General features: G+C 31.3%; 2 protein-coding genes across 9 annotated transcripts in view; one reads left to right on the forward strand and one right to left on the reverse strand.

Annotated features, from left to right (window-relative positions):
• Positions 1–25662, forward strand: part of LOC143079705 (anoctamin-10-like) — a 65376-nt gene that overhangs the window by 11138 nt on the left and 28576 nt on the right. For 2 of the 5 annotated variants that reach the window (XM_076255214.1, XM_076255215.1), the window contains exons 2-3: positions 14711–14923; positions 24459–24594. In XM_076255214.1, coding sequence (XP_076111329.1) covers positions 14729–14923; positions 24459–24594 — 331 coding nt within the window. In that variant the 5' untranslated portion in view covers positions 14711–14728. Of the gene's footprint in view, positions 1–12617; positions 12816–14710; positions 14924–24458; positions 24595–25662 lie in introns of those variants that run through there. The other 3 variants (XM_076255213.1, XM_076255212.1, XM_076255211.1) reach the window with 3 other exon arrangements.
• LOC143079706 (CD180 antigen-like) lies at positions 874–12855 on the reverse strand. Of its 4 annotated transcripts, none has more exons than XM_076255217.1 (3): positions 12645–12855; positions 8680–8769; positions 874–5971 (listed from the first exon to the last, which is right to left on the reverse strand). In XM_076255217.1, the coding sequence occupies exons 2-3, from the start codon at positions 8760–8762 to the stop codon at positions 4258–4260; spliced, it is 1797 nt and encodes a 598-aa protein (XP_076111332.1). In that variant the 5' UTR covers positions 8763–8769; positions 12645–12855; the 3' UTR covers positions 874–4257. The 4 variants fall into 4 exon arrangements, with proteins under 4 accessions (XP_076111332.1, XP_076111333.1, XP_076111331.1 ...); XM_076255218.1 differs by having other exon boundaries at positions 12625–12855; XM_076255216.1 differs by lacking the exon at positions 12645–12855 and adding an exon at positions 12462–12616.

Raw genomic sequence — 25662 nt, forward strand, 5'->3', positions numbered from 1 at the left:
CAAGCTTAAATATTGTGACCAAATTTGCCCCAACTGTTAAGGGTTTTGACCTCTGCGGTTGTATAAAGCTGCATCCTGTGGAGCACCTGGTTCTAATACTTTTAGCAATAGATCAACTATATTTGGTGTATGGAATAATTGTAAGGTGTATATCTGTCTGACAATTATCATCTGACCATGACCACATTTTCATGGTTCATGGGTCAATCTTAGGTTTTCCTTGTTAAGTTTGTTTTTTAGATACTATATGCAAAATATCAACAATTATATTTAAAGCATGTAATGATTGTACATTGTAAGTTATATATGTTGGCTATGTTCATCTGACCTTGCCCTCTTTTTCATGGTTCATTGATCAATGTTAAGTTTCCCTGGTTAAGTTTATTTGTTAGATATGCAATAGGTCAACTACATGTATATACAGTATGTAAGGCATATTTTGGTGTTTGGAATGAATGGAATGTGAACATGTATTTCCAGTTTGGTTTATCCGACCTTTGACCTTTTTTCTTGGATTATGTTAAGTTTATGTGATAGTTTTATATAGCTTTATATTTGGAAGTTGGAACAAACATAATATCAATGGATAGTAAAGAAAGTGAGACATTTCAGTGTGTGCACTCTTATTTCTAAATAAAGAGTTATTGTAGATAGAAAATTATCTGACCTTTGACCTTATTTTCTTTGATTACATATATGTCAAGTTTATGTGATAGCTGTAGTAAAGCTAAGAACCAACATGATATCAAAGGTAAGTAAAGAAGGCAAGACATTTCAGCATGTGCACTCTTGTTTCTAAATAATGAGTTCTTGTAAATATAAAAAGGTTGCAAAATCTTGATATCTTGTCCATACAAACACAAGTCTTATGAATATTTTTCTATAAAACATTTTTATTGCAATATTCATGATATGCATAATAAATATAATTTTAATGATACTTTATATCATCAACATGTATACATTACAATGAACATGATAAAGTAATATATTTTGCATACAATATTCAATTTTTTTAATTTTATGACCAAATATACTTTTTAGATAAGGGTGCTAATTTTATAATATGTAAGCAAAAATTCAAGTAAATGTTTGAACAGGTTATGTTGTGAAAATTACAAGTTACAGAGTAAAAGTTATTTTTATGTCTCATTTTAATATGGGCATTATGTTTTCTGGTCTATGTCCATGACCATGAATGACGGGCTGGACCAAATAATCACCATTGAAATGCTTAAACAACTGCATACCAAATACATATATCATTGACTAAACATATACATTGTAACTGTTCTCTTCAAACTGACATAATCACAAAGTATAACTAAATTCAACCAAAATTAAAATTTAAAGATATTATTTTTGTTTATTTCAAGGGAAAATTAAAACAATTTACCACAAAATTGTGACTAAATAAACAAATATATAATTCTTTGTCTTTTAACTGGTTTGTGAATTCCAATCATAAATGCCTTCCAAATATTTGTTTGAAAAAAATGTGTTTTAATATGTTATATATTGTGTATATATATATATATATATTTATCATATACTTAGACTAAATAACATATGATTTTTACTGTATGATAATAGCATTAAATTAACGTATATTCCATATTTTTTCGAAATTGGTGCTTAGCGGGCTGATATGAAAAGTTTATCACATGCTTTGATTGTTATCACATGCCTTTCCGTAACGTTATCGCATGGCATTCCGGTGATACTCAGCAAATTTCGGTAAATACACCTCAATGTTACGTTTTCAGTGAAAAATATTACAAAGTAGTTTACAAAACCATTATTTAAATACTGGAAAGTATACTATGTAAAATAATAATAAAAAAAAATATTGAATAAATGCATTTTTTAAAAATTTTCACGGAAACATAATTTAGAGATTTACTTTAAAAAAAGTTGACTTTTCCAAAAAATGTTCATAATTTATATTGTTAGATTATTTTTTTGTCAATTCATCCATATTTAAAAAAAATTTTTTTTCTCTCTGTAGAGGCATATAATAGAAAGATTTCATAAAGAATGTATCAAATTTTGGTTCCGATGTCCGTGAACTTTTTACTCTTTGAATTTCTTTTCAGGAACCATGTAAAAGGATCAATATATGAATCTGTTATTTTTCTCTACTGTTGAAGCATATGATAAAAAGAAAATGACATGTCATTTTTCATATCGCATGTATTATCAGCCCTCGAGTCATGCGGCTCTTGGGCTGATATTGAACCTAGGGCTTATAATATGTGCGATATGAAAAATGCCAAGTAATAATCTGATAATATACCAGTAGCATAAAGAGAAGTTAACAAATAATATTGGCCATACACTTAATTCTTTCTATTAACATAGTACATACTGGAACATGACATATCAAATAGCATAAATGTAAATTCACTAAAAATAATACATTTAACATACTATTAATCACTTTTTTCAGCAATCAGAAATTAAGTCACATGAAGAGTTGTTGCAGTCTTTAGATGCACTTTTAAAATTTAAATAATAAAACAAACAAAATGGTTAAAGTTAGTTAGGTTGCAATATTTATGAGTTAATTTTGCATTTATTACATAAATTTTGCTGAAAAACGGCTTAGTTGCAATGTCTGGAAAAAATAGAAAAAAATCTTCAAGCAGTTCCATAATAACATGTGTACAACTTCAACTTATACATGTATACAATATTCCTGTGAAGTTTTAGAGATATGGTCTGAAAACTGTAGGTGTTGATAACACAAAAATTGTACCCTCTTTCATATATTTTTTTCTGAAAAATGAGGGATTAGGTTCTAAATATGCAAGACTTTTTTAACAAAATAATAAATATTTATTTCAATTAATGTTACATTACAATATCCTTCAGGAGTCAAAGCTCCTTCTGATGTTCCCCGTTACATTCCACTAATCACTCATGGAAGTAATTATAATTAGTTTTCAAAAATCATATAACATCAAATATATATTATACATAATTTCACTCAAAACAATTATTCATATGTTTTCTTATGGTTGCTAAAACATTACTTTTAATTGTCAAACATACTTCTATTGAACAGAAATGAACAGTGAACTCAATAAGAAAAATTGAGAAAACATTGACATTTTTTGTTTTTTGATCTGATATGTAATAGGTTTTGTAAATTGAAAAAAAAAACAATTGTTAAGAAATAGTTGAAGTCAAAATATTCTTCATCAGAAGTTTTATAACCAAATACCAAATGTCTTAATTTTGTCTTAAAAGTTATTTTACTCTTTTTTAAAACTAGCCATTTAGTTATAAAAAACATGCATATTTTTTTTTTAATTTGAAGTTTCATATACAAACTGTAACTATATGTAGGATATTTTTATAAAAATCTGGAATGTTTTTATTAAAGGATTTCGTCTGGCTTATCCCCACTGTTTATTTGAAACCCTAACAAGTTTGACCCAAAATTATTAAAATAGAGCGGAGGTATAATTTTCCAACCTCCTTCACAGTCAGCTACTTAGTCTTTTAACCTACATATCTTTTAAAGCAGTGAAATAACTTCTTATATCTATCATATCTAATCCCCCTTTTTCATATGGACCAATAATTGAATTTTCTGCAAGACATTAAACTTTTGGTTCATTAACTGAGTTATTCTTTTTATGCCCCACCTACGATAGTAGAGGGGCATTATGTTTTCTGGTCTGTGCGTCCGTTCGTCTGTTCGTCCGTTCGTTCGTCCGTCCGTCCGTCTGTCCCGCTTCAGGTTAAAGTTTTTGGTCAAGGTAGTTTTTGATGAAGTTGAAGTCCAATCGACTTCAAACTTAGTATACATGTTCCCTATGATATGATCTTTTTAATTTTAATGCCAAATTAGAGGGTTTACCCCAATTTCACGGTCCACTGAACATAGAAAATGATAGTGCGAGTGGGGCATTCGTGTACTGGGGACACATTCTTGTTTACTATTAAAAGAGAACATTTTTTAACACAGTACTTGTACCAGTTGTATAAAATTCATGAGAGAATATACATACATGATCTGCAATGTATTTATTTCTTTAAACATCAACCATTATTACAATGCATGTATTGCCAAATTTTCTCAGTTGACATTAATTGTTGAATGCAGTTTTTTGTGAATGAAACATTGCCTAATAAATTAAATACGGGTAAGACTGTTTAATTTGGACACAATAGTCATTGCCTTATAGCACACATCTATAATGTACACAACAATATTACATCTAAGTATATATCTATAAACTATAACTGCTACACTGCAGATTCTCTCCCAAATGGATTATAACCTACACTGTTTAATGTTGAATATGATCGGGATCTATGGGATACATCAAGTTCTTTACGTGACATTTCAGGAGAACCACGAGAAACGGCACTAGGATTTGGTACCATTGAATGAAAAAAATTACGGACAACAAAACTTTTATCAGACTCATCAAGTGATCCTACTTCTGGGTCATGGAATGGTTTTGTTGACCTGTCTTTGTCACCAAGTTCTGTGCTACTGATTTGAGAATCGTTACATGACAGACTTATCTTCCCTTGGGAATGGCGTATACATATTATAATGATAGCTATGATAATGATTAAACAGATTATGCACCCTACAGATATTCCAATTACTTGAGATTTTTTTAGCGGTGAGCTTTCAAGTACTTTTTCACATTTTAAATCTCTTTCATCTGTGAGTTTTATTATTTGACCTGCTAATATTGGAGGGGATGAACATTTAGGACGTCTGCATTCAAGAGAATATATTGAACTGCAATACATATTTCCAACATTTGATGTTGAAAGCCATCTTCTAAATGGAAGTATGTGGCAATCACAATGCCAAGCATTTTGTTCTATGTTCACTTGTGACATACGATTAAAAGAATCCAAAACCGGGTGTGGAGCATATGGAATTCTATTCCTTGATAGGTCCAGAGTTTCTAGCCTCTGTAGTTTATCAAATTCATCAATATCTAAACGGTTCAATGCACACATTGATAAATTCAAATGTTGCAGCCTGTATAGGCTATTTAAACAACCCTCTGGAATTATTCCTAAAGGATTTCCAGCTAAATTCAGTTTTGTCAATTGTAAAGCTATCTGACTAAAAGCGTTTCTGTGAATACTGGTAATAACATTTTCAGATAAATCTAAATCTTGAACATCAAAGTGATCAAATACACCATATTGTATTTTTTGAATTCTATTTTTAGCTAGACTCAACTTGGCCATGTGCATATTAGAAAACTGGTCTCTGTTTAATGATTCTATGTAGTTTCCATCGGCAATGAGTGTATTCAGATATGGGGACTTTTGAACAAAAACTTCTGATGATGGAAGTAAAACTATTCTATTGAATCCTATATCTAAAATTTGAACTACTCTGGAATTTGCAAATAAATCACTAGGTATAGCTGTCAAATCACAATGCCTCAAATTCAACTGTTTTAAAGATCCAAGTCCTTTAAGACCATCTCCATGCAAATTTTCCAGCTTATTTCCATTGAGTGTTAAAGTCTGCAAATGAGTCAATGTTCTGAAAACACCTGAATTTAAGTCTGTGAGTAAATTTTCACCAAGATCTAATGTTTGCAAATAAACCAAGGGAAGTAACTGTTCTCCAAGTTTAGAGATCCTATTGGAAGACAAATCCAGCGATCGCAGCTTTGACAATCCGGCAAGTGCATTTGTAGAAATTGTACTAATACTGTTATGGGTCAGATTCAAATTTACTACATTTGGAAGAAGTTCAAAAGTATTGTCATAAATGTTACTAATATAACAATTTCGTAAGATGAGAGTTGTCAAGCTAGTGGCAGTTATCCCACTGAAATCTGTTGGAGATAGAGAATTAACTGTTGTTGAAATAACTTCAAGGTAACTTGTTGATGAGTCTAAAGTTGAAATGATGGTTTGTAGACTTCCACCACTACTACAAATTACTTTTTCTTTACCATCCTCTCTTATACACGTACAGTACGGGTAGGGACTTATTTTTATGGATGCCTTAGTCCGTCTAGTCGGATATGAATAATCCGACATTTTTATGGTAGGTAGTATGTTCATTAAACAACAGATCCAGGTGTGAATGGTCCTTTCATCTTAATCCGTGTTGCTAGAATTACGGTTCACTGATTTCAGAATAAGATTACCTGTAATTTTAACCTCTCAGTCACTTTATTGATTATATTAGTTCTACATCGTATTTGACATAAAATATTTTTACAGGTGAAGTACTGGAGAAAACTTTGTTTAATAAAAATAGCCTATTTTTGTTAATTATGGTTTTGATATTTCAACTGTTAATATTTATTTTCTTTGTTCCTAAAAATTATTTTTATTTTATGTTCCTTTTCGGTTTTTTTTTTTTTTTTTGTATCTTTTTCTTATTTGTTTGCATAAATTTTTTAAACATATATATTTTTACATGTATTCTATTTCTTGAAGCTTACGGTTATTTTTAATTTACTGATTTATTTTCCACGTAAATCCATTGATTAGCAGAATGCTGTCTCAAGTGCTGCTGCATACGTTTTAGTTTGACGCGGTCACATGCAAAATATTTCTATAATTTGTATTTAATATTCAGTCTGTTGTGTCAGTTCCGAGATAAAAATAATTACAGTGAGCAACACTTGTATATTATTAGTAGCTTGATGATTCTTTGTAGTTTTTACTTTTTACTGTAAACAAATATTGTCCGAAAGTTGGTGATGTATGACTAAAATAGAACGCAAATAATAACACTAGAAGAAAATATTGGTTCTTCCTGGGCATAAGTTTATTTTAAGATTTCCGTGTTTGTTCATTATGCTAAATTAATATAATTGATCTGCATTTGGGGGTAGGGGGTAAAATGGGTCCGGATCTCGAAATCCCGGGCTTAAAAACACGAAGTCCCAAGGTCCCGAATTTAAATAAATTTAAATCCCGACATCGCGAAAAAAGAATTCCCAGATCCCGAAAGGGTTAATCCCAAAATCCCGAACTTAATTGCATAATATTAATTTACGCACAATCCATGTAAAAAGGGAAACTTGTATGTTATATTTTTTATAGCAATCTAAAAGAAAAAATTGCCGTGAAAAGACAATTCCATGATACACATATCAGTGATCAACAGCGTGTGCACGTGGTTGAACTTTAACTTGACTCCACTCGCAATAATATTGAATACTAATAAAAGATATTAAGATCGATTTTGTCCACTGCACGAGATTTTTATATGGCGGGAAATGTCGTAACAGTAAACACAGGTGACCTTACTGACCGACCGTGGGAAAATTCATTCATGATTAAATTTGATGTGGAATGATTGACAGTATTGTGTTTTAGTTTTGAGGCTCTTGATCGATTTACCAGAATAGAAATTTAATCGATTTACATACATGTATAATCAAAACACGATTTAGTCTTCTTTAACTATTTTTTGTTTTATTTTTATCAGTCATTTCCCGGATTCCCATTTAAATAATCTATTTGGAGACCTCCTTTAAACTTCGGAAATAATACAACATCGATTTAAAAAATCATACTGACTGCGCGAGCTTTAGAATGACTAGAAGTACGACGAAAAAGTAAAGACAGCTGATCATGACTAGTACGACTAGCCTTCAACCCCATTGGGGTATAAATGTGCATTTAGTCAATAAACTATATAAGGTTAAACTTTGATTTTCGTGTATCGATTTGATACAATTTGTAAAATATATTTATAACACCGGCGATTTTCATAAAATATTTCAGACATGAAAATAGAAAGGCATATTTATATCTGAGTGTCAACAATTTTAAATAAAATAAAAAAAATAGGAATCGAAATATGATCTCGGCGTTATAAATATTGTATTAAGGGAAAACAATTTTTGACTTTCCAAGAGATTAACGGGAAATATGTCAAAACAATAAAGCACGAGTGATCTGTCTGACCAAAATGTTTCACTTGCGAGAAATGATTGACAGGTGTGAATAGATGTAGAGGCTCCGACGGGGAAAGTTGTATCAAAAGGAAAATAACTTAATTCACAATGCCTATACATATTTCATAAATACGATATGTTGGCCTTATACTTAAAATTGAGTTTCTTATAATAACATATGAAGGAACAGGACGTTAAAAGCGGGAAATAATATAACCATCAACGAAAACTCGTATAATTTACGGGATTGAAGTCTCAACAATTTGATTTAAACTTCTATTGAAAACAGTCTTGGTTGTTATTAGGCTTATTATTTTGAATTAGATGAAATATTTACGGTTTACAAATACAAATACAAAATAGTTTATTGGCACAAAACTATTGAAATAATTGGCAACACAATATATTGTTAAAAATCGTCTTTATTTCATTTTCAAATTATAAAAAAAATAAAATTATATTTAATTTTAATTTTTATTCTTATATTTAATTTTAATTTTATTTTTTATATTTAATTTTAATTTTAATTTTAATTCTTTCTCTTTGAATACAATACAATATTTTACATTTATCTATCCTCCATAAATACTAATATATCTGTACAGGTAAAATTTAATTCTAATCAAGCTGGTACAGATTGATTTACGACCTTCCACTTGGATATTGCACAGCAGGTGTTTATTACACTGGGACAACTGTCCGACCAGTCTGACATCTAGACGGATTAAGGCATCCATAAAAATAAGTCCCTACCTGTACTGTACATGTAGTAGGGCATCCAGTAACAAGAATCGCACTTGTAACTAGCAATATGGTGAGAGCATAGATGTAACGGTCAATCATTTTTTATCTACAATTGAAAAAAATCTATTATTATTTTTTTGTTTACCATAGGTTATATTCTTTATCAATTCTCAATGATTCTATAATGCAAATTCCCTAAATGATTGTTGATACATGTATATATCAAGGATCCGGAAATTTTTTCACCTAATTTCGGTCATTGGTGCCCCTTTTCAAAAACAGATTGTCAAAATCTCATTACTGCATGAGTATGCTCCTACTCGTAGCATCAACGAACTTGTTTAACTGTTGCATCAAGAGCAATTAAGGGAAGGCAACAGTTTAAGAATAAAATGATTTTAATGACTCAAAATCGTAATTTTCTCACTCATCGCTTACGTTTCTTTCGATTCTGAAGTCGAAATTTAAACCGGATGTAATGCGACAATACTAAAACGAACAATTCCGGACTTATTCCCGGGATTAGTTTTGTTTATCAAATTCACAGGAAAACATCGTGTTTTTAATATTTTACCTTTAATAGTGTAAGAATATTAATGAAAATAGTTGCACTTGCTTTATTCAGCAAGAAATCATTTTAAATTTACGATTTAGTGTCAAATCTGCGGAAGAGAATTCTAGGCATGCGTATCATAGTAAACAAAGCACGTGTGTTAGTAGTGAAAAAAATCTTTTTTCTACGTAAATTAAATCATGTTTTAATTTTATTTTAAATCTTAATTGACAATTGTCTTAGCTGAAAAGGAATTAAATAATGAAGACAGTTGGTATTGAATTTTAATTTCTTTATAATATTAGTTCGGAGCTTGTGATTAATAGCCAGGTGTGAATTAAAAACACAGGTAAAGAGATTAGCGATCATTAGCCAATAGCTCCCCGAGGCATTAATATAGTTATTAGGAGGGCCCTCAGGATTATAACACTTTACTGGAGTGGCAGTTTAATTACATAAAATCGATAACAAAACAAAAATATGTTTAAAATGGCGATTTGAAACTCAATCTCAACGAAATGACCGAAATTATTTCTGTTGAAAAATAAAATTTGACCTAAATCCCAATAAATGATGTAGGACTTTTGAGTTTCCAAATCGGTCATGTCTGGCATATATGACCGTTTCTGGACCCTTGGTATATATGCATATGCATGATATTAAAGTTAGAATTTTTCAAATGATTTGCATAGTTTTTTCTTATTTTGTACTGTTATACCACTGTCCCAGTAAAGGGTATGGTTGGCACCTTCAAAGTAGTTCAACTTCGCCACAATCTGTACAATTGTTTGCACCTGTCCTAACTAAGTCAGGAATGTAATGTTTAGTGGTTGTCGTCTGTTTATGTGGTTCCTAAGTGTTTCTCATTTTTTATTAGGAAATAATTGATGCGAGCTATACTTTATTGTAGTTTTAACATGGGTAGGCATTATATTCGTGTTATTTTAGCCCTCACTATCGCTCGGGCAAAAATAATCATGAATATAATGCCTACCCATGTTAAAACTACAATTAAGTATAGCTTGCATCAATTATTTCGATTCTGATTAGGACAATTACCGGTAAGGTAATTCCTATGTCAGATGTGTGTAAGGGTAAAGGCGATTGTGAAGGCTCTGCCATGAACCTCCCTTTTTTGTTTGTAAAGAAGCAAACAGCTGGCAATGTGATTTTTCAGAGGTAGGAGTTTTTGAACAGCCAGCATGAACGGTTGTCGTGTCTAGGTCAAATGTGTCAATTTTGGAATGCATTCACATTACAGTCATAATAAATGATTTGTAAAATTGAGAATGGAAATGGGGAATGTACCAAAGAGACAACAACCTGACCATAAAGCAGACAACAGCAGAAGGTCACCAACAGGTCTTCAATGCAACAAGAAATTCTCGCACCCGGAGGCGTCCTTCAGCTGGCCCCTAAACAAATGTATACCGGTTCAGTGATAATGAACAAGTAATGAAAGTTAAAATAATACAAGACTAACAAAGGCCAGAGGCTCCTGACTTAGGACAGGCACAAAAATGCAGCGGGGTTAAACATGCTTGTGAGATCTCAACCCTCCCCCTATACCTCTAAGCCAATGCAGAAAAGTAAACGCATAACAATACGCACATTAAAATTCAGTTCAAGAGAAGTCTGAGTCTGATGTCAGGAGATGTAACCAAAGAAAATAAACAAAATGACAATAATACATAAATAACATCAGACTACTAGCAGTTAACTGACATGCCAGCTCCGGACTTCAATTAAACTGATTGAAAAATTATGTCTTCATCATATGAATATCAGTAACAACATGTGCATAATTTAAAAGTTTGGAAGTGTTTTAAGTTAATGAAATATATTAAATGCATGCCAATTTGATAAAATTCATTATTTTGCAGTATTCAATATACATGTAATAGTATGCATGTGAAAATTTTTTTTATTGGATTTAGAACATGGGTTTATTTATAAAGCCAAAGAAGCACTTCATATTAGAATATAGATAAGATCGTTGGTTTTCCTGTTTGAATGGTTTTACTAGTTTAAATGGTTTTACACTAGTAATTTATTTTTGGGGCCCTTTATAACTTGCTGTTCGGTGTGAGCCTAGGGTCCGTGTTGAAGACCGTACCTTAACCCATAATGGTTTACCTTTATAATTGTGACTTGGATGGAAAGTTGTCTCATTGACACTCTTACCACATCTTCCTACATTTTGTATATATATATATATATATATATATATATCTATATTTGAATAAAGAATGTGGCTGTCCCAAGTCAGGTGCCTGTAATTCAGTGGTTGTCGTTTGTTGCTGTTCAACATATTTGTTTTTTATCATTATTTTGTACACAAATTAGGCCCTCATTCATATGTTTTCTTACCCTAGTCAGTGTTTTCCCAAGATATTTCATTTAGTATCCTGGTAAACAGGGAAATTTGAAATACCATCTTGTTTCTAAAAATTAAAGCATCACATCCATAATATTATCTATAAGAAAACCACTTCAGATAGTATCACATAAAGAAATATAGCATCCCATTACATTAACATGATGCTTAAAGGCCCCCTCCTATTGTGGTAAATGTACATGTATGAGGGGGGATAGGACCTATATCGGGACTGCGGGATCGGGTGTTTTTAAGCTTGGGATTTCGTGATTGACCCTTTCGGGATCCGGGAATTCTTATTTTCCTAATTTCGGGACTTCTGGATTTAGATTTTTTTAAATCGGGACCTCGGGATTTTGTGTTTTTAAGCCCGGGATTTCGGGATCAGGACCCCTCCTACCCCCCCCTGTATATAAAAATAAACATGAGAATGAAATGGGGAATGTGCCAAAGAGACAACAACCCGACAATAGAGCAGACAACAGCAGAAGGTCACCAACAGGTCTTCAATGCAACGAGAAATTCTCGCACCCGGAGGCGTCCTTCAGCTGGCCCCTAAACAAATATATACTGGTTCAGTGATAATGAACACCATACTAAACTATGTACATACAATGTTAAGATTGGGACCGAGGAACTTGATTTTAATTCCATTTTCAAATCATTTCGCTGTATTTTGTTGTATAGCTTTGTTATTTTGTTATTTTTGTCTGATGGTCAATTTTTGTAATAGTTTTAAAAGTTTGTTTACATGGAAGGTGTAATTGGAGAGTTTGGTAAGAGACGATATTCTGCACCAATGGTCTGTTTATACTGTGATACGGTAAACTTTGTACATTTCACTGTATTTAACTGGTGTTAAACTCACCAGCAAATGTTTTCTTCCTCTTCATAATGAATAATTCATGTTTGGTAATCCCGAAAGTTTCAAATGAAGTAAATTTTCTATGTGATTTTGCTCGTTTCACAGTGTTACCGTTATCAATTTTAGTCAGCCATATTTACTTTAATGTCCCAGTTAAATGTCATACCTGAGTGACGAATCGCTCACCTGTGACTTTTTCCGGATTTCATCTCGTAATGTGATGACACCTACGATTTTAATTTGGCTGGAATGTGAACCGCTTTGATGACCGATCACTGAATACCAATTGATAATTTGATCTGTAAGTTTAACTTTTGGATGCATTCCCACGTGCACTCGAAATATGTAAACAAACAGGTAAGGCGCACAACTGGTTGCATTTACAGCTAGATATACAACGTAACAGTCCTATTTGATAGCTATATAGTTTGACAAGGTGATTTATAGCAATTCTGACACATAATATGTTTTGCTATTGTATATTCAGTGAAAGATTGTCAATTGCATTGAAAGAAACATGGACTGATATTAAATTTCCTTTTCAATGCAATTATATTTTTAATTCGAAGGGGCTATTGATGAATTTTAAATTGTAAAATGATATTTAAACTGAAGAAAAAGATAATATTGTTGTAACTTTATATTTTCCTAACTTAAACATTTTAAATATTAATTTCAAATTGCCTACACAACTTATGATATTTTGTATTTTGTGTCGATTTAGGGGAGGGACGAAGCAGTACTGAATTATTCATACTTAAAAACAATTTAATAAATTAATTCATTCAGTTACTTTATTAAATATTTTTACAGTCAATAATTTACTACTTTGAGTTCATAATATAACTTAACTTGGACACTAAACTAAAAATGGCACTAAATTTGATTAATTTCATGAGAAAAATTTAACTCTGAAAGCTATTATTTAATTAAGATGTTTGTAAAAAAATTCAAAAATCTTCTATACTAAACAATAAGTGAAAAATCAGTTATAATTATTTATATATTAAGCGGTGAAGACAGTCATGTCCTCAATGATGTTGGACAATTTCTTAAAGTCAATATGAATTAGATCTATTTATTTTTCTTGTAACTATATTAAATATACTATAAAGATAGGGCTTTATTAAAGAGAAATTGTATTGTGATTGACTTGTGGATTGAAGTTCTTTGTATTAATCAATGTTCTCTTTCCTTATTCTCTATACACCCCTTTTGAACCTTATTAAATTGGTTATATAAAATGTTCCTTTTCTTGTAATAGATTGAATATATAAAAAAAAAAAATTGTCCACTTAAAAATATGTTATGTAAATCTCTTTAAAAAGTCAGGGGTATGGCTTGAACTAGTGATTTTATTATCACCTACTTAAATGATTTGGTAAATTCAGTTATCACCCTGACATTTAAGTGATGTTGGTATTTCTTATGATTTTGATTTGCTATTTTCTTTAATTTTTCATATTTTGACAAATTTTTCTTCTATCAATTATTCTTTTCTCTTTGTATATTAACTTTAGCAGTGGGATTGGGCAGTAAGTTAGAGCCTAAAGCTTTAAAAAGTACCCTTTAGGAATTTTTCTGTAATCAAACATTCTTTAACTACTCAAATACTAACAGAATTTCAATGAACCCGATGGATCTTCTTTACACTTATATAATTATCTTCAAACAGAAACATATATACATACATATTGTATTATATGTCTCTGCTTCAAATTATTATAGATTATGCATATATATTTTAAATAAACTTAAAAAAAACAGGCATCCATGAAATGATAATTTCTGCATGTATTAGATAGTTGTTCTCTAAATGGAATCCTAGTCTTTGAACCAATAAAATTTTGGTGAATTTAAAAAGTCTGTGTCTGTTTTTGTGAAAATTTGAATTTATCACACCCAAAATCACTGAATAATGTGATTCTGAAATCACTTGATGTAGTACCCCTGACTGGTAATTGAATGCATTACATTAACATGTTTTTAGGTGATTTCAGTAGAATTGTTTTATGATTTAGGAGAAATAAGTATTATACGACCGCAAAAATTAAAAAAAAATTGGTTGTATATTGTTATTACGTTGTCATCGTTTTTGCATAGTGATCTAATACAATGTATACTCCACATCTCCTTTTATTAATTAATTGGGTGGGTTTGCAAAATGACTGGTCTAATAAGCTTTTATGGTTTTCTTATTTTAACAGGTATTTGCATACATGTATACAAGATTTTAACCATTATATTTGCAGGTGGAAAGTTGTGTAAACATGGCTACAGAGAGAATACAAAGTGTGTCATTGGGAAAGACATCATCTAGTGATTTCCAGCCTCTTGTTATTATACAGTTTTCAACTTCTTCTAAACAAGCAGCAATAGAATGGTTGGTCGCCAAACTACAGGCCACCAGGGCCTCTGGAGGAGCAGAATTAGAGGTGTCTACTGTTGTCATGCATCATAATCAGGTAACAAAAAAGTCTAGAAAGAGTTCAAAAATTATTTGTTGTGAACTAAGTTTAAGACCTATAAAAGAGAACAAATGAAACAGCATATGAATTTATAATTTATAATGAAATGAATTATAATTACATTATATTGAGTTATCTCACATAGTTTTTTGCAACCTTGTTAATCCAATATTTGCAATTATTATTAACAAGAAATTTATTGTGTTTAAATTAAATATTTAATAAACATGATAAACAAGAATCAATATGTACAGGTAAATTGAATACCTACATGTATAATAACTGCTTATGAAGATCTTCACTTCTTGTTTCTACTTTTTACTTTTATTATTAATTATCACATATTTTATACTGATATGTACGTTTTTGCATGGCCAATAATAGCTGGAAGTCAAGGTTGGTTATTAGCCCTCGGGGCCGATATCGATATCAGCCCTCAAAGTCCATATCAAGCCCCCCCCCCCCCCCCCCCGAGTTTAACTTCCTGTTTCCTGTCAATCAAAATTTATTTGTAAACAAGTTGTCAGCCAAAGCAGCAAAACGACCAGGAGAGTTTTCTCACAGATCAAATGATGATGCATGTAAATTCATACAAAAAATGAAAAATGAGAACACAATGAAAAGAAATTTAGAAATTTACGAATCTTCTGTAGTAGAAAAAAGTAAAAATCAATAGTGAAAATCACAAAAGTTCCCGTAAAATTTTGACGTCATAAAGAATTTAGACGTCAAAATTTGACGCCACACTGGAATGAGTAGCGATATGGTATTCTTCCTATCAAGCATTTTTAACTTTGATAATGTAACACTTTAACTTTAAGTCGTTTAATATTTGCAATTCTAAGAATTAATATATTTATTGTTAATTATTTCGTAATCTTATCCCAAAACGTTGCTTACCTACTGAGATACAAATTTTTTTTTAACTCACAGTGATCATGGTGATACATATTTTTAATTTTTTTCGTTAAATGTCTTTTTGAATATGTGATGAAATATCACATAATTTGGTTTATGCTATTCTTTTTCTCTTGCTTGAAAATATGTGATAAATAGATTATTACATGTCATTTTCCATATGGCCCTGGTATCAGCCCTAGACTCCCATATCAAGCCAGAGGGCTTTAGCCATGTAATAATCTGTAAGTAACACACCATATTACCAACCAGCTATCACTATGACAGATACCATATATCTGTATTCCAGATTGACTACATATTAAATTTAGTGTTAAATCAATCAGTTTTGCCTAACCAGTGGCAAATCCAGGGGGGGTTCCGGGGGTCGGAACCCCCTTTTTTTTGGACGATCAATGCATTTAAATGGGAGCATATAGTTGGAACCCCCCCCCCCCCCTTTACTCTGGGTTGGGAACCCCCCTTTTTAAAATAGCTGGATCCGCCCCTGAAAACATAATCAGAAAAAGTTTCCATTTTCCTCTCTTTTTGCATTTCTTTATCAAATATTCAGCAAAGCAATAAATTTTATTCTCTCTCTACATTGAATGTCTAATGCATTTTAAGTTATTTCTCTACAGATGCTCATCTTCATAGTGAAATATCTCCGTAAATATGATAATTTTTAAGTCAAAAATAAAAGTAAATATATATTAAACATAAATATTTATGATAGATATCTGTACAGGTAAATTGGCACAAAAGAGTTCCTAATATTGGCGCAATTGACACATTTGGAAAAAAAAATTTGGCGCAAATGATACCCTTGAAAAACAGTAATTGGCGCAAAAGGACTGCTGCCATTTAAGTAATAACAGTACTGTAGTTGAAGAGTTGCCACCGTCAATTGTAGATTTGACGGTCGCAAATGCAGTTTTACTGGCGATGCTACGGAGACAGTAAAACGGAGATTTGCGACCGTCAAATCAAAATTGATGGTGGCAACTCTTCAACTACAGTACTGTACTGTTATTCGAACTCTAATGCATTTCAAAAAGAAATAATACGATAAAACTTGGAAAAATGTCTAAATTTGATGAATAAAAAAAAAATCCGCGAAACTTCATGAATGATTTTGGCGCAAAGACGTCATGGGTAAACATGACATCAGACAAATGAAAACTTACAAACTGGAGGTTATTACGTTACCTGTACGCTTCAAATTCGGATAAAATAACTTGAAAATGGCGAATTCGAGGTAGGTGTTGTTTTATTTTGGATTATATAGTAGTAATCGAACATTTGTTGATTCAATCATTTCAAAATGGTTGTCCCTCCTTAGTTACGCCTGGTCAACTGTGGATTTGACGGCAACTTTTAGCCAATGAAAAAAATTGTTACATACAAATTGCATTAGAATAAATTTTACCCTTGTCTGTCTGTAAGTCACTTTAGAATGTTATTGTAAGCAGGGTTATCATCTATGTCCCATATGCATGGACACATTCCCCATTTATTTTTATGTATGAAAGTGTCTATTACATTTTAAGGTGGTACCTAACACTACAGGGAGATAACTCTGTAAAATCAGCTAAACGTTTTGATTATGTTGTGTTGTTAAGGGAATATCAAGCTTCTCAATGATCAGAATAAGTGTTCATCAAACTGCTATATAACCAGTGTAATTTTTCTTATAAAACGGTTTGTTCAAATTTTTTAAAATTTTTATATTTTTGTCAAAGGGTCAAAGTAAATACTTTGTCAAAATTTTAAGAAAATTAAATGAGCCAAATTAACTTTAGTCAAGTGTTGGGTACCACCTTAATATACAAAAAAATGCATGGACCATGTAAATTGTTGTTTACATGTAATATATATTTTTTTTTAATTTACAAATACCACACCAACAAAAGCTACCTCAGTCTTATATTAGGAGTGGTACCTCAAACATTATGCCCCTTGTTATACTTGAATATAACTGTATTGTTAGAGAAAATATTTTTGAAAACATCTGTAATTGTTTATACTACAATTTTACAGGGTAACAAAGTAAGTAATTTCTAAGGAGCATGTCCAAGCATATTTTATAGGCAGTAGTCAACAGTTGCACAATTGTTTACTATAGATTTACATTTATATTGTATTGTACATATGTTTATGTAATTGAAGTTACAAAAATGATTCCTAGATTTTTTTACGACCACAAAAAAATTTTGCGGCCGTATATTGGTATGACGTTGGCGTTGTCGTCGTCGTCCGAAGACACATCTTAACTATGTAGAATCTTAATTTTTGGTCCCGTTTTCAAATTGGTCTACATTAAGGTCCAAAGGGTTCAAAATTAAACTTAGTTTGATTTTAACAAAAATTGAAATCTTGGGGTTCTTTGATATGCTGAATCTAACCATGTATTTAGATTTTCGATATTGGACAATAATAGGTAAATGTCCAATTTTTATGGCCCCGCAACGAAGTTGTCGGTGCCATATAGTTTTACCCTTGTCCGAAATTCCGTCTTTCCGTAATTACGTAATTCCGCAACAAACCATTATACAGAGTTTTTTTAGCTCAGCTGGGCCAAAGGGCCAAGTTAGCTTTTCCCATCACTTGGCGTCCGTCGTCGTCGTCCGTTGTCGTTAACTTTTACAAAAATCTTCTTTTCTGAAACTACTGGGCCAAATTTAACCAAACTTGGCCACAATCATCATTGGGGTATCTAGTTTAAAAAATGTATGGCGTGACCCCGCCAACCAACCAAGATGGCTGCCATGGCTAAAAATAGAACATAGGAGTAAAATGCAGTTTTTGGCATAACTCAAAAACCAAAGCATTTAGAGCAAATCTGACATGGGGTAAAATTGTTTATCAGGTCAAGATCTCTCTGCCCTGAAATTTTCAGATGAATTGGACAACCGGTTGTTAGGTTGCTGCCCCTGAATTGGTAATTTTAAGGAAATTTTGCTGTTTTTGGTTATTATCTTGAATATTATTACAGATAGAGATAAACTGTAAACAGCAATAATGTTCAGCAAAGTAAGATTTACAAATGAATCAACATAACCGAAATGGTCAGTTGACCACTTTAGGAGTTATTATTCTTCCAGGTTCAATCCACCATTTTCTACATTAGAAAATGCCTGTACCAAGTCAGGAATATGACAGTTGTTATCCATTCGTTTGATGTGCTTGGACTTTTGATTTTGCCTTTTGATTTTTGATTTTCCTTTTTGAATTTTCCTCGGAGTTCAGTATTTTTGTGTTTTTACTTTTTATAGTCAATTTTTAACCATTTTTCGTAAATCTTAGTAATCTATTACAAAAATCTTCTCTGAAACTACTGGGCCAAATTAATCCAAACTTGGCCACAATCATCTTTGGGGTATCTAGTTTAAAAAAGTGTGTGGCGTGACCCGGTCAACCAACCAAGATGGCCGCCATGGCTAAAAATAGAACATAGGGGTGAAATGTAGATTTTGGCTTGAAACCAAAGCATTTAGAGCAAATCTGACATGGAGTTAAATTGTTCATCAAGTGAAAATCTATCTGCCCTGAAACTTTCAAATGAATCGGACAACAGGTTGTTGGGTTGCTGCCCTAAAATAAGTAATTTGAAGGAAATTTTGCAGATTTTGGTTATTATCTTGAATATTATTATAGAAAGAGATAAAATGTAATCAGCAATAATGGTCAGCAAAGTAAGATCTACAAATAAGTTAATATGACTAAAATGGTCAGTTGACCCCTTAAGGAGTTATTGCCCTTTATAGTCAATTATGACCAATTTTTCGTAAATTTTTGTAATCTTTTACAAAAATCTTCTCCTCTGAAACCACTAGGCCAAATTAATCCAAACTTGGCCACAATCATCATTGGGGTATATAGTTAAAAAAAATTTGTGGCGTAACCCTGCCAACCAACCAAGATGGCTGCCATGGCTAAAAATAGAACATAGGGGTAAAATGCAGTTTTTGGCTTATAACTCAAAAACCAAAGCATTTAGAGCAAATCTGACATGGATAAAATTAATTATCAGGTCAAGATCTATCTGCCCTGAAATTTTCAGACAAATCGGACAACCTGTTGTTGGGTTGCTGCCCCTGAATTAGTAATTTTAAGGAAATTTTGCAGATTTTGGTTATTATCTTGAATATTATTATAGATAGAGATAAACTGTAAACAGCAATAATGTTCAGCAAAATAAGATCTACAAATAAGTCAAATGACCAAAATTGTCAATTGACCCCTTAAGGAGTTATTGCTCTTTATAGTCAATTGTTAACAATTTTCATAAATTTTTGTTAATTTTTGTAAATTTTTAGGAAATATTTTCCACTGTAATTACTGGGCCAAGTTCATTATTGATAGAAATAATTGTAGCAACAAGAATGAACAGTAAAGAAAGATCAACAAACACATCACCATCACCAAAACACAATTTTGTCATGAATTTATCTGTGTCCATTGTTAATATGCACATAGACCAAGGTGAGCGACACAGGCTCTTGAGAGCCTCTAGTTTTAAACACCTTCAGATATTGGGCTGATTTTTGGTATGTGAGTTAACCATGATGAGTTACAGATCAAGTTTAAGTTTCATTCAGCTTCACTAATTTTTGCCGAAATTACGGGCTTTGGACTTTGAGAAATTGTTGAAAATCACAGTTATACAAACTTTTTTTCTAAATGCCTTCAGATATTGAGCTGATTTTTGGTATGTGAGTTAACTATGATGAGTTACAGATCAAGTTTAAGTTAAGTTCCGCTCCACTAATTTTTGCCGAAATTATATCTTTGGACTTTGAGAAATTGTTGAAAATCACTGTTATACAGACTTTTTTTCTAAACGCTTTCAGATATTGGGCTGATTTTTGGTATGTAAGTTAACCATGATGAGTTACAGATCAAGATTAAGTTTTGTTCTGCTCCACTAGTATTTGCCAAAGTTACGGGACTTTGAGAAATTGTTGAAAATCATAGTTATACAGATTTTTTTTTTTAACGCATTCAGATATTGGGCTGATTTTTGGTATGTGAGTTAACCATGATGAGTTATAGGTCAAGCTTAAGTTTCGTTCCGCTCCGCTTATTTTCGCTGAAATAAGGGCTTTAGACTTTGATAAATTATTGAAAATCACAGTTATACAGATTTTTTCTCTATCCCCCTCCAGATTTTGAGCTGATTTTTGATATGTGAGACTACCATCATGTTTGTGTCCACATGTATTTATATTTTCAACTTTTTTGGGACAGGGCCATTCGTGTCGCTTTGACACACCTAGTTTAAGTTCTTAGACCACATTCATTCTGTGTCAGAAACCTATGTTGTGTCAACTTAATTCACAATCCAAATTCAGAGCTGTATCAAGCTTGAATGTTGTGTCCATACTTGCCCCAACTGTTCAGGGTTCGAACTCTGCGGTCATTTTAAGCTGCGCCCTGTGGAGCATCTGATTCTTTTGTGTTTTTAGCAATTTTTCAATTAAAAATAAACCAATAGTACTATTTAGACTGACTTTAATCTGTAAAATAAAAAGTTTATGTAAATGAAATGACTATTTTTTCTTGCAAGGAAGCAATAAAAAAATTTTTTTAAGGTAAAACAGTCATGTTATATTTAACAGTTAATAAACAAATATTATAATTCAGAAGTTATGTTAGCATAAAAAAAAAAAACAATAAATGTGCAATTGCTTATAAGGTGTGGAATTACATTTTTTGTCCCTCCAGTTTTGTGGAATGCACAAATTTTCAAGATTGCCAGTACTCACTGCATGGTGTTGTGGTGTTCTTTTTTAAGATCCAGATCTTTTGAAATAATACATGTGTAAGTTAAAAATTAAAAAAATGGGTTTGTTAAGTACCTACCCTTATATACCTTACATCCATAAAGAGAAGCAAACTGTATCTTAAACTGAAGTAATAGAATAACAAGATGTGGTATGACAGCCAATGATATACCAGCAACCAAATGATGTAGATGTAAGCAACAATGGTTGATCACTACAGCCTTCAATAATGAGCAAACCCATACTTTAAAGTAAGCTATATATAAGACCAAAGACAGCAACCAATAACAACCATTAGGTTTTTTATTCTTTCAAAATACTAAAAATACAATTATAATTTTGTCTATCATAAATAATATAAATCTTTTATTCTCATTTGAACTATCAATGTAAGAGAGATTCAGAATTTCCCTATTTGATCCTCTCCTCTACCTTATTAGGAAAACAAACTCATTGGAATCTTTGTATAAGAAAAAATCCTGTAAGTTAACTGTGCCCAATTTGCATCCATTTTGCATAAAAAGTTATGGATGTTTTTATATGGATGTCTGATAGGTTTCATTAGAGTCAAATGAAGTCTTAGTTTTATACTTTATTACTTTCTATAGGTAAAATCACAAAAATACTGAACTCCCAGAAAAATTCAAAACCGAAAGTCCCTAATCAAATGTCAAAAGCTCAAACACATCAAACGATTGGACCACAACGGTCATATTCCTAACTTGGTACAGGCATTTTCTTATATAGAAAATTGTGGATTAAACCTGGTTTTACAGCTAGAACCACTAACTTGTATGGCAGTCTAAATGTTCTAAGACACAAAGCAGTTACATTGTATATCAACAGATGAAGTCTCAAGTGAAAAAGTAAAATTTACTGAAACATTGCATTTCACACTTACAAAAAGTCAACTTTTGATAACTTGGAAATTAAGATATGTTAGTTACAAAGTATAGAATCTAAATTAAATGTGTAAAACTATATAGTAACTAATACCATTAATGATAAAAGGATAGATTATAAATGTTGATATGAAGATTTCTAAAAAATATATCCAACCACTTAACAGTTAAAAAAAAGGGTATGGTAGCTGTGGTGTATACTATACTTTGTATATAGATGCCATATATGTTTATGAAGTTTCTGTCTGTCATATTTCCATCCTTGACCTCATTTTCATGGTTCAGTGACTATTTGATGTCCATTGAACATGTAAAATGATGGTGAGAGTGGAGCATCAGTGTACTTTGGACGCATTCTTATTTCTTATACTTTTAACAATAGATCAACTATATTTGGTGTATGGAATTCGAATGATGGATAGGTGTATATGTCTGTCTGGCAATCACCATCTGACCATGACCACATTTTTATGGTTCATCTGTCAATCTTAAATTTTCCTGGTTAAGTTTGTTTCTAAATTACTATGCAAAAGGTCAACTAATATTTAAAGCATGTAAGGATTGTAAGGAATACATGTATGTCTGGCAGGGTTTATCTGACCTTGACCTCATTTTCATGGTTCATTGATCAATGTTAAGTTTTCCTGGTTAAGTTTGTTTCTTAGATATTCAATATGTCAACTACATGTATATTTAAAGCATATTTGGTGTATGGAATGATTGTAAGGTGTACATGTATTTCCAGTTTGGTTTGTTCGACCTTTGACCTCATTTTCTCGGATTATGTTAAGTTAATGTGATAATTATATTAATGCTTTATATTAAGAACTATCAACATAATATCAATGGTTAGTAAAGAAGGCGAGACATTTCAGCGTGTTCACTTTTGTTTTAGTTTATTTGAAATTTCAAGTTTAAGATGTTTCTATTGTTAAAATAGCAGTTATTAAAATATTTTTAAATGAGAAAAGTAATTATGCAACATGCAGAGATGAATTGCTTAGAAAAAGACACTTGATCTACCTTAAAATGTATTTGTTATCAAATCATAGTTTTTTGCTGTCTTTTATTGAACATAGTTATAATATCAATAATAAATACAAGAACATTTCAATAAAAGGATGATAAAATCGTCAGTTTGTTTTTATTTTTCTTCCATAACCATTTCCCAACTCATATATACAGGTTACAATGTATATATTTATCATTTCCAGTCTAATAAGTATAGTCCTTTACATACATGTACAAAATGTAAAAACATGTTTAATAGTAAATGTATTGTTTAGTTTATGGATTTGATTTTAGCAATAGTAATTATATGCTTCAGTTCCTACAATAGTTTACTGTTATATACACAATCCATACTTTTTTTGAAGTTGTCTGCATGGTTTTAAAAACCAGGAGTGGATTAAACTTAACTAACAATTCAAAATTTAACACTATCTGTATCTGTATAAATCTGTTTCCACATTTTTTAGATGTGTCTGGTAATATGGTTTATTAAGAAATAATGGCATGCATTTATTATTTATGATTTTTTAAAGAATATACAAATATCAGAGATATAGAATTATTGCAATTTCAGAAAAATCTGCTTACAGACAATTTTTATATGTATCTAATATCAGAATGTGAGTTCTTATTGCGATATTCTCATAGTTGCATTAACATAAATCTCACAATCATCTCTGTATTAAATGATATCCATGTTATTGACCAGTTGTTAAAACTTTGATGAACAGCTTTTCTTATTTCCTTTGAATTGTAGTAAGAACTTGTGTCCATTTTTTTTCTATGTTTACTTGTAGTTAAAAAAAAATGTGATTTTGCATCAATGCATTCAATTTTACATAGTATTCTCATATAAGTTCATCACAAATTATGAAAGTTTCAGTTAAACTTTTGAATTGAAACATTAATAACTCTGAAAAATTTCTTTTTTTTTAGGAAACACTTTTGTATGTAGGGGGCACCACTGAAAGGCTGTTGCTAGGAGCAGATATGATGGATATGGAGAAGAAGTATGGGGATGGAAATTACAGAGAATTCTCAATACATGATGCACCCAATTTCTTAGGATCTGGTTAGTGCAGGAATCCTGCATATGCCTTTTTATGAAATGGCTTTTGTAATTTAGTTTAATGTGCCATTTAATTACTTTTTATACACCACAAAAAAATTTTGCGATCGTATATTGGTATCACGTCGGTGTCATCATCAGCGTCTTCCAAAGACGGATGGTTTTCGGATAATAACTTTAGTATAAGTGAATAGAAATCAATAAAATTTTGACACAATGTTTATAACCACAAAAGGAAGCTTGGGATTGATTTTGGGGGTTATGGTCCCTAAGGTTTAGGAATTAGGAATTTCTTTGAAAATTGGAGTTATCTTTCTTTGTCCAGAATAGTAGTTGAATCAACTTAAATCAATGCTATATACAATATACAATGCATTATTCACTTGTACTACCAACTGATAAACTAAAGCAATCTTTACCATTCAGTGATTACAAGCACGTTGATTACCATTCTAGGGTTATGCCCTTTTACAAGTGAAAAAATTCAAGAATTTTTTCGTTTCTGTTCTCTTAACTAAAGTTTGTCTTAACTAAATTTAATGAAATGTGTATATAATGCTTATTACCTCTTAACTCAGTTTAAGTTCAATTTTTGACAGCTTCACTTTTACAGTTCTTGAGTTATGTCCCTTTATAATGTTATAAGCTAGCGGGACATCATCTGTGTCGTATAAAGCTGCGCCCTGCCGGGCATCTGTTTAGCAATTACTTCTAGATTAAGAGCACCATGATATATTTTAATGCAGCTTAACTTATTCTGTTTTATTTTAAGGATAGAATGATTTTTAGAGGTCTCTTTGATCATTAAAGAATAACGGGTGTAGCCCACCACTTTAAAGGACAAATTTGTGGCTTTGTTATTAATTTTAAACAGAAAATTCCAGAGGCATTCTTAACAACAATTTAGCAGAAACATATATTTTCACTATGATTACTATTAGATTATTCAATGGGCATTCTCAACAAAAGAAACATAAGGACCATGTTCTAGCAGGAAACCTATATAAGTCTGTATTGTTTTGATATTCAATACTCAGAACTTCCATTCAATACTAGAGTATTTAAGTATTC

This window comes from Mytilus galloprovincialis, chromosome 6 (genome assembly GCF_965363235.1).
Source record: "Mytilus galloprovincialis chromosome 6, xbMytGall1.hap1.1, whole genome shotgun sequence".
Lineage (NCBI taxonomy): Eukaryota > Metazoa > Mollusca > Bivalvia > Mytilida > Mytilidae > Mytilus > Mytilus galloprovincialis.

What these genes read in the sequence shown, in the direction of transcription:
- LOC143079706 (XM_076255217.1), bottom strand. Translation starts at nt 8,762, where the DNA reads ATGATTGACCGTTACATCTATGCTCTCACCATATTGCTAGTTACAAGT. An exon ending in GGATGCCCTACTACATGTAC is followed by an intron (nt 5,972 to 8,679) that starts AGTACAGGTAGG and finishes CCCGTACTGTAC; the next exon opens with GTGTATAAGAGAGGATGGTA.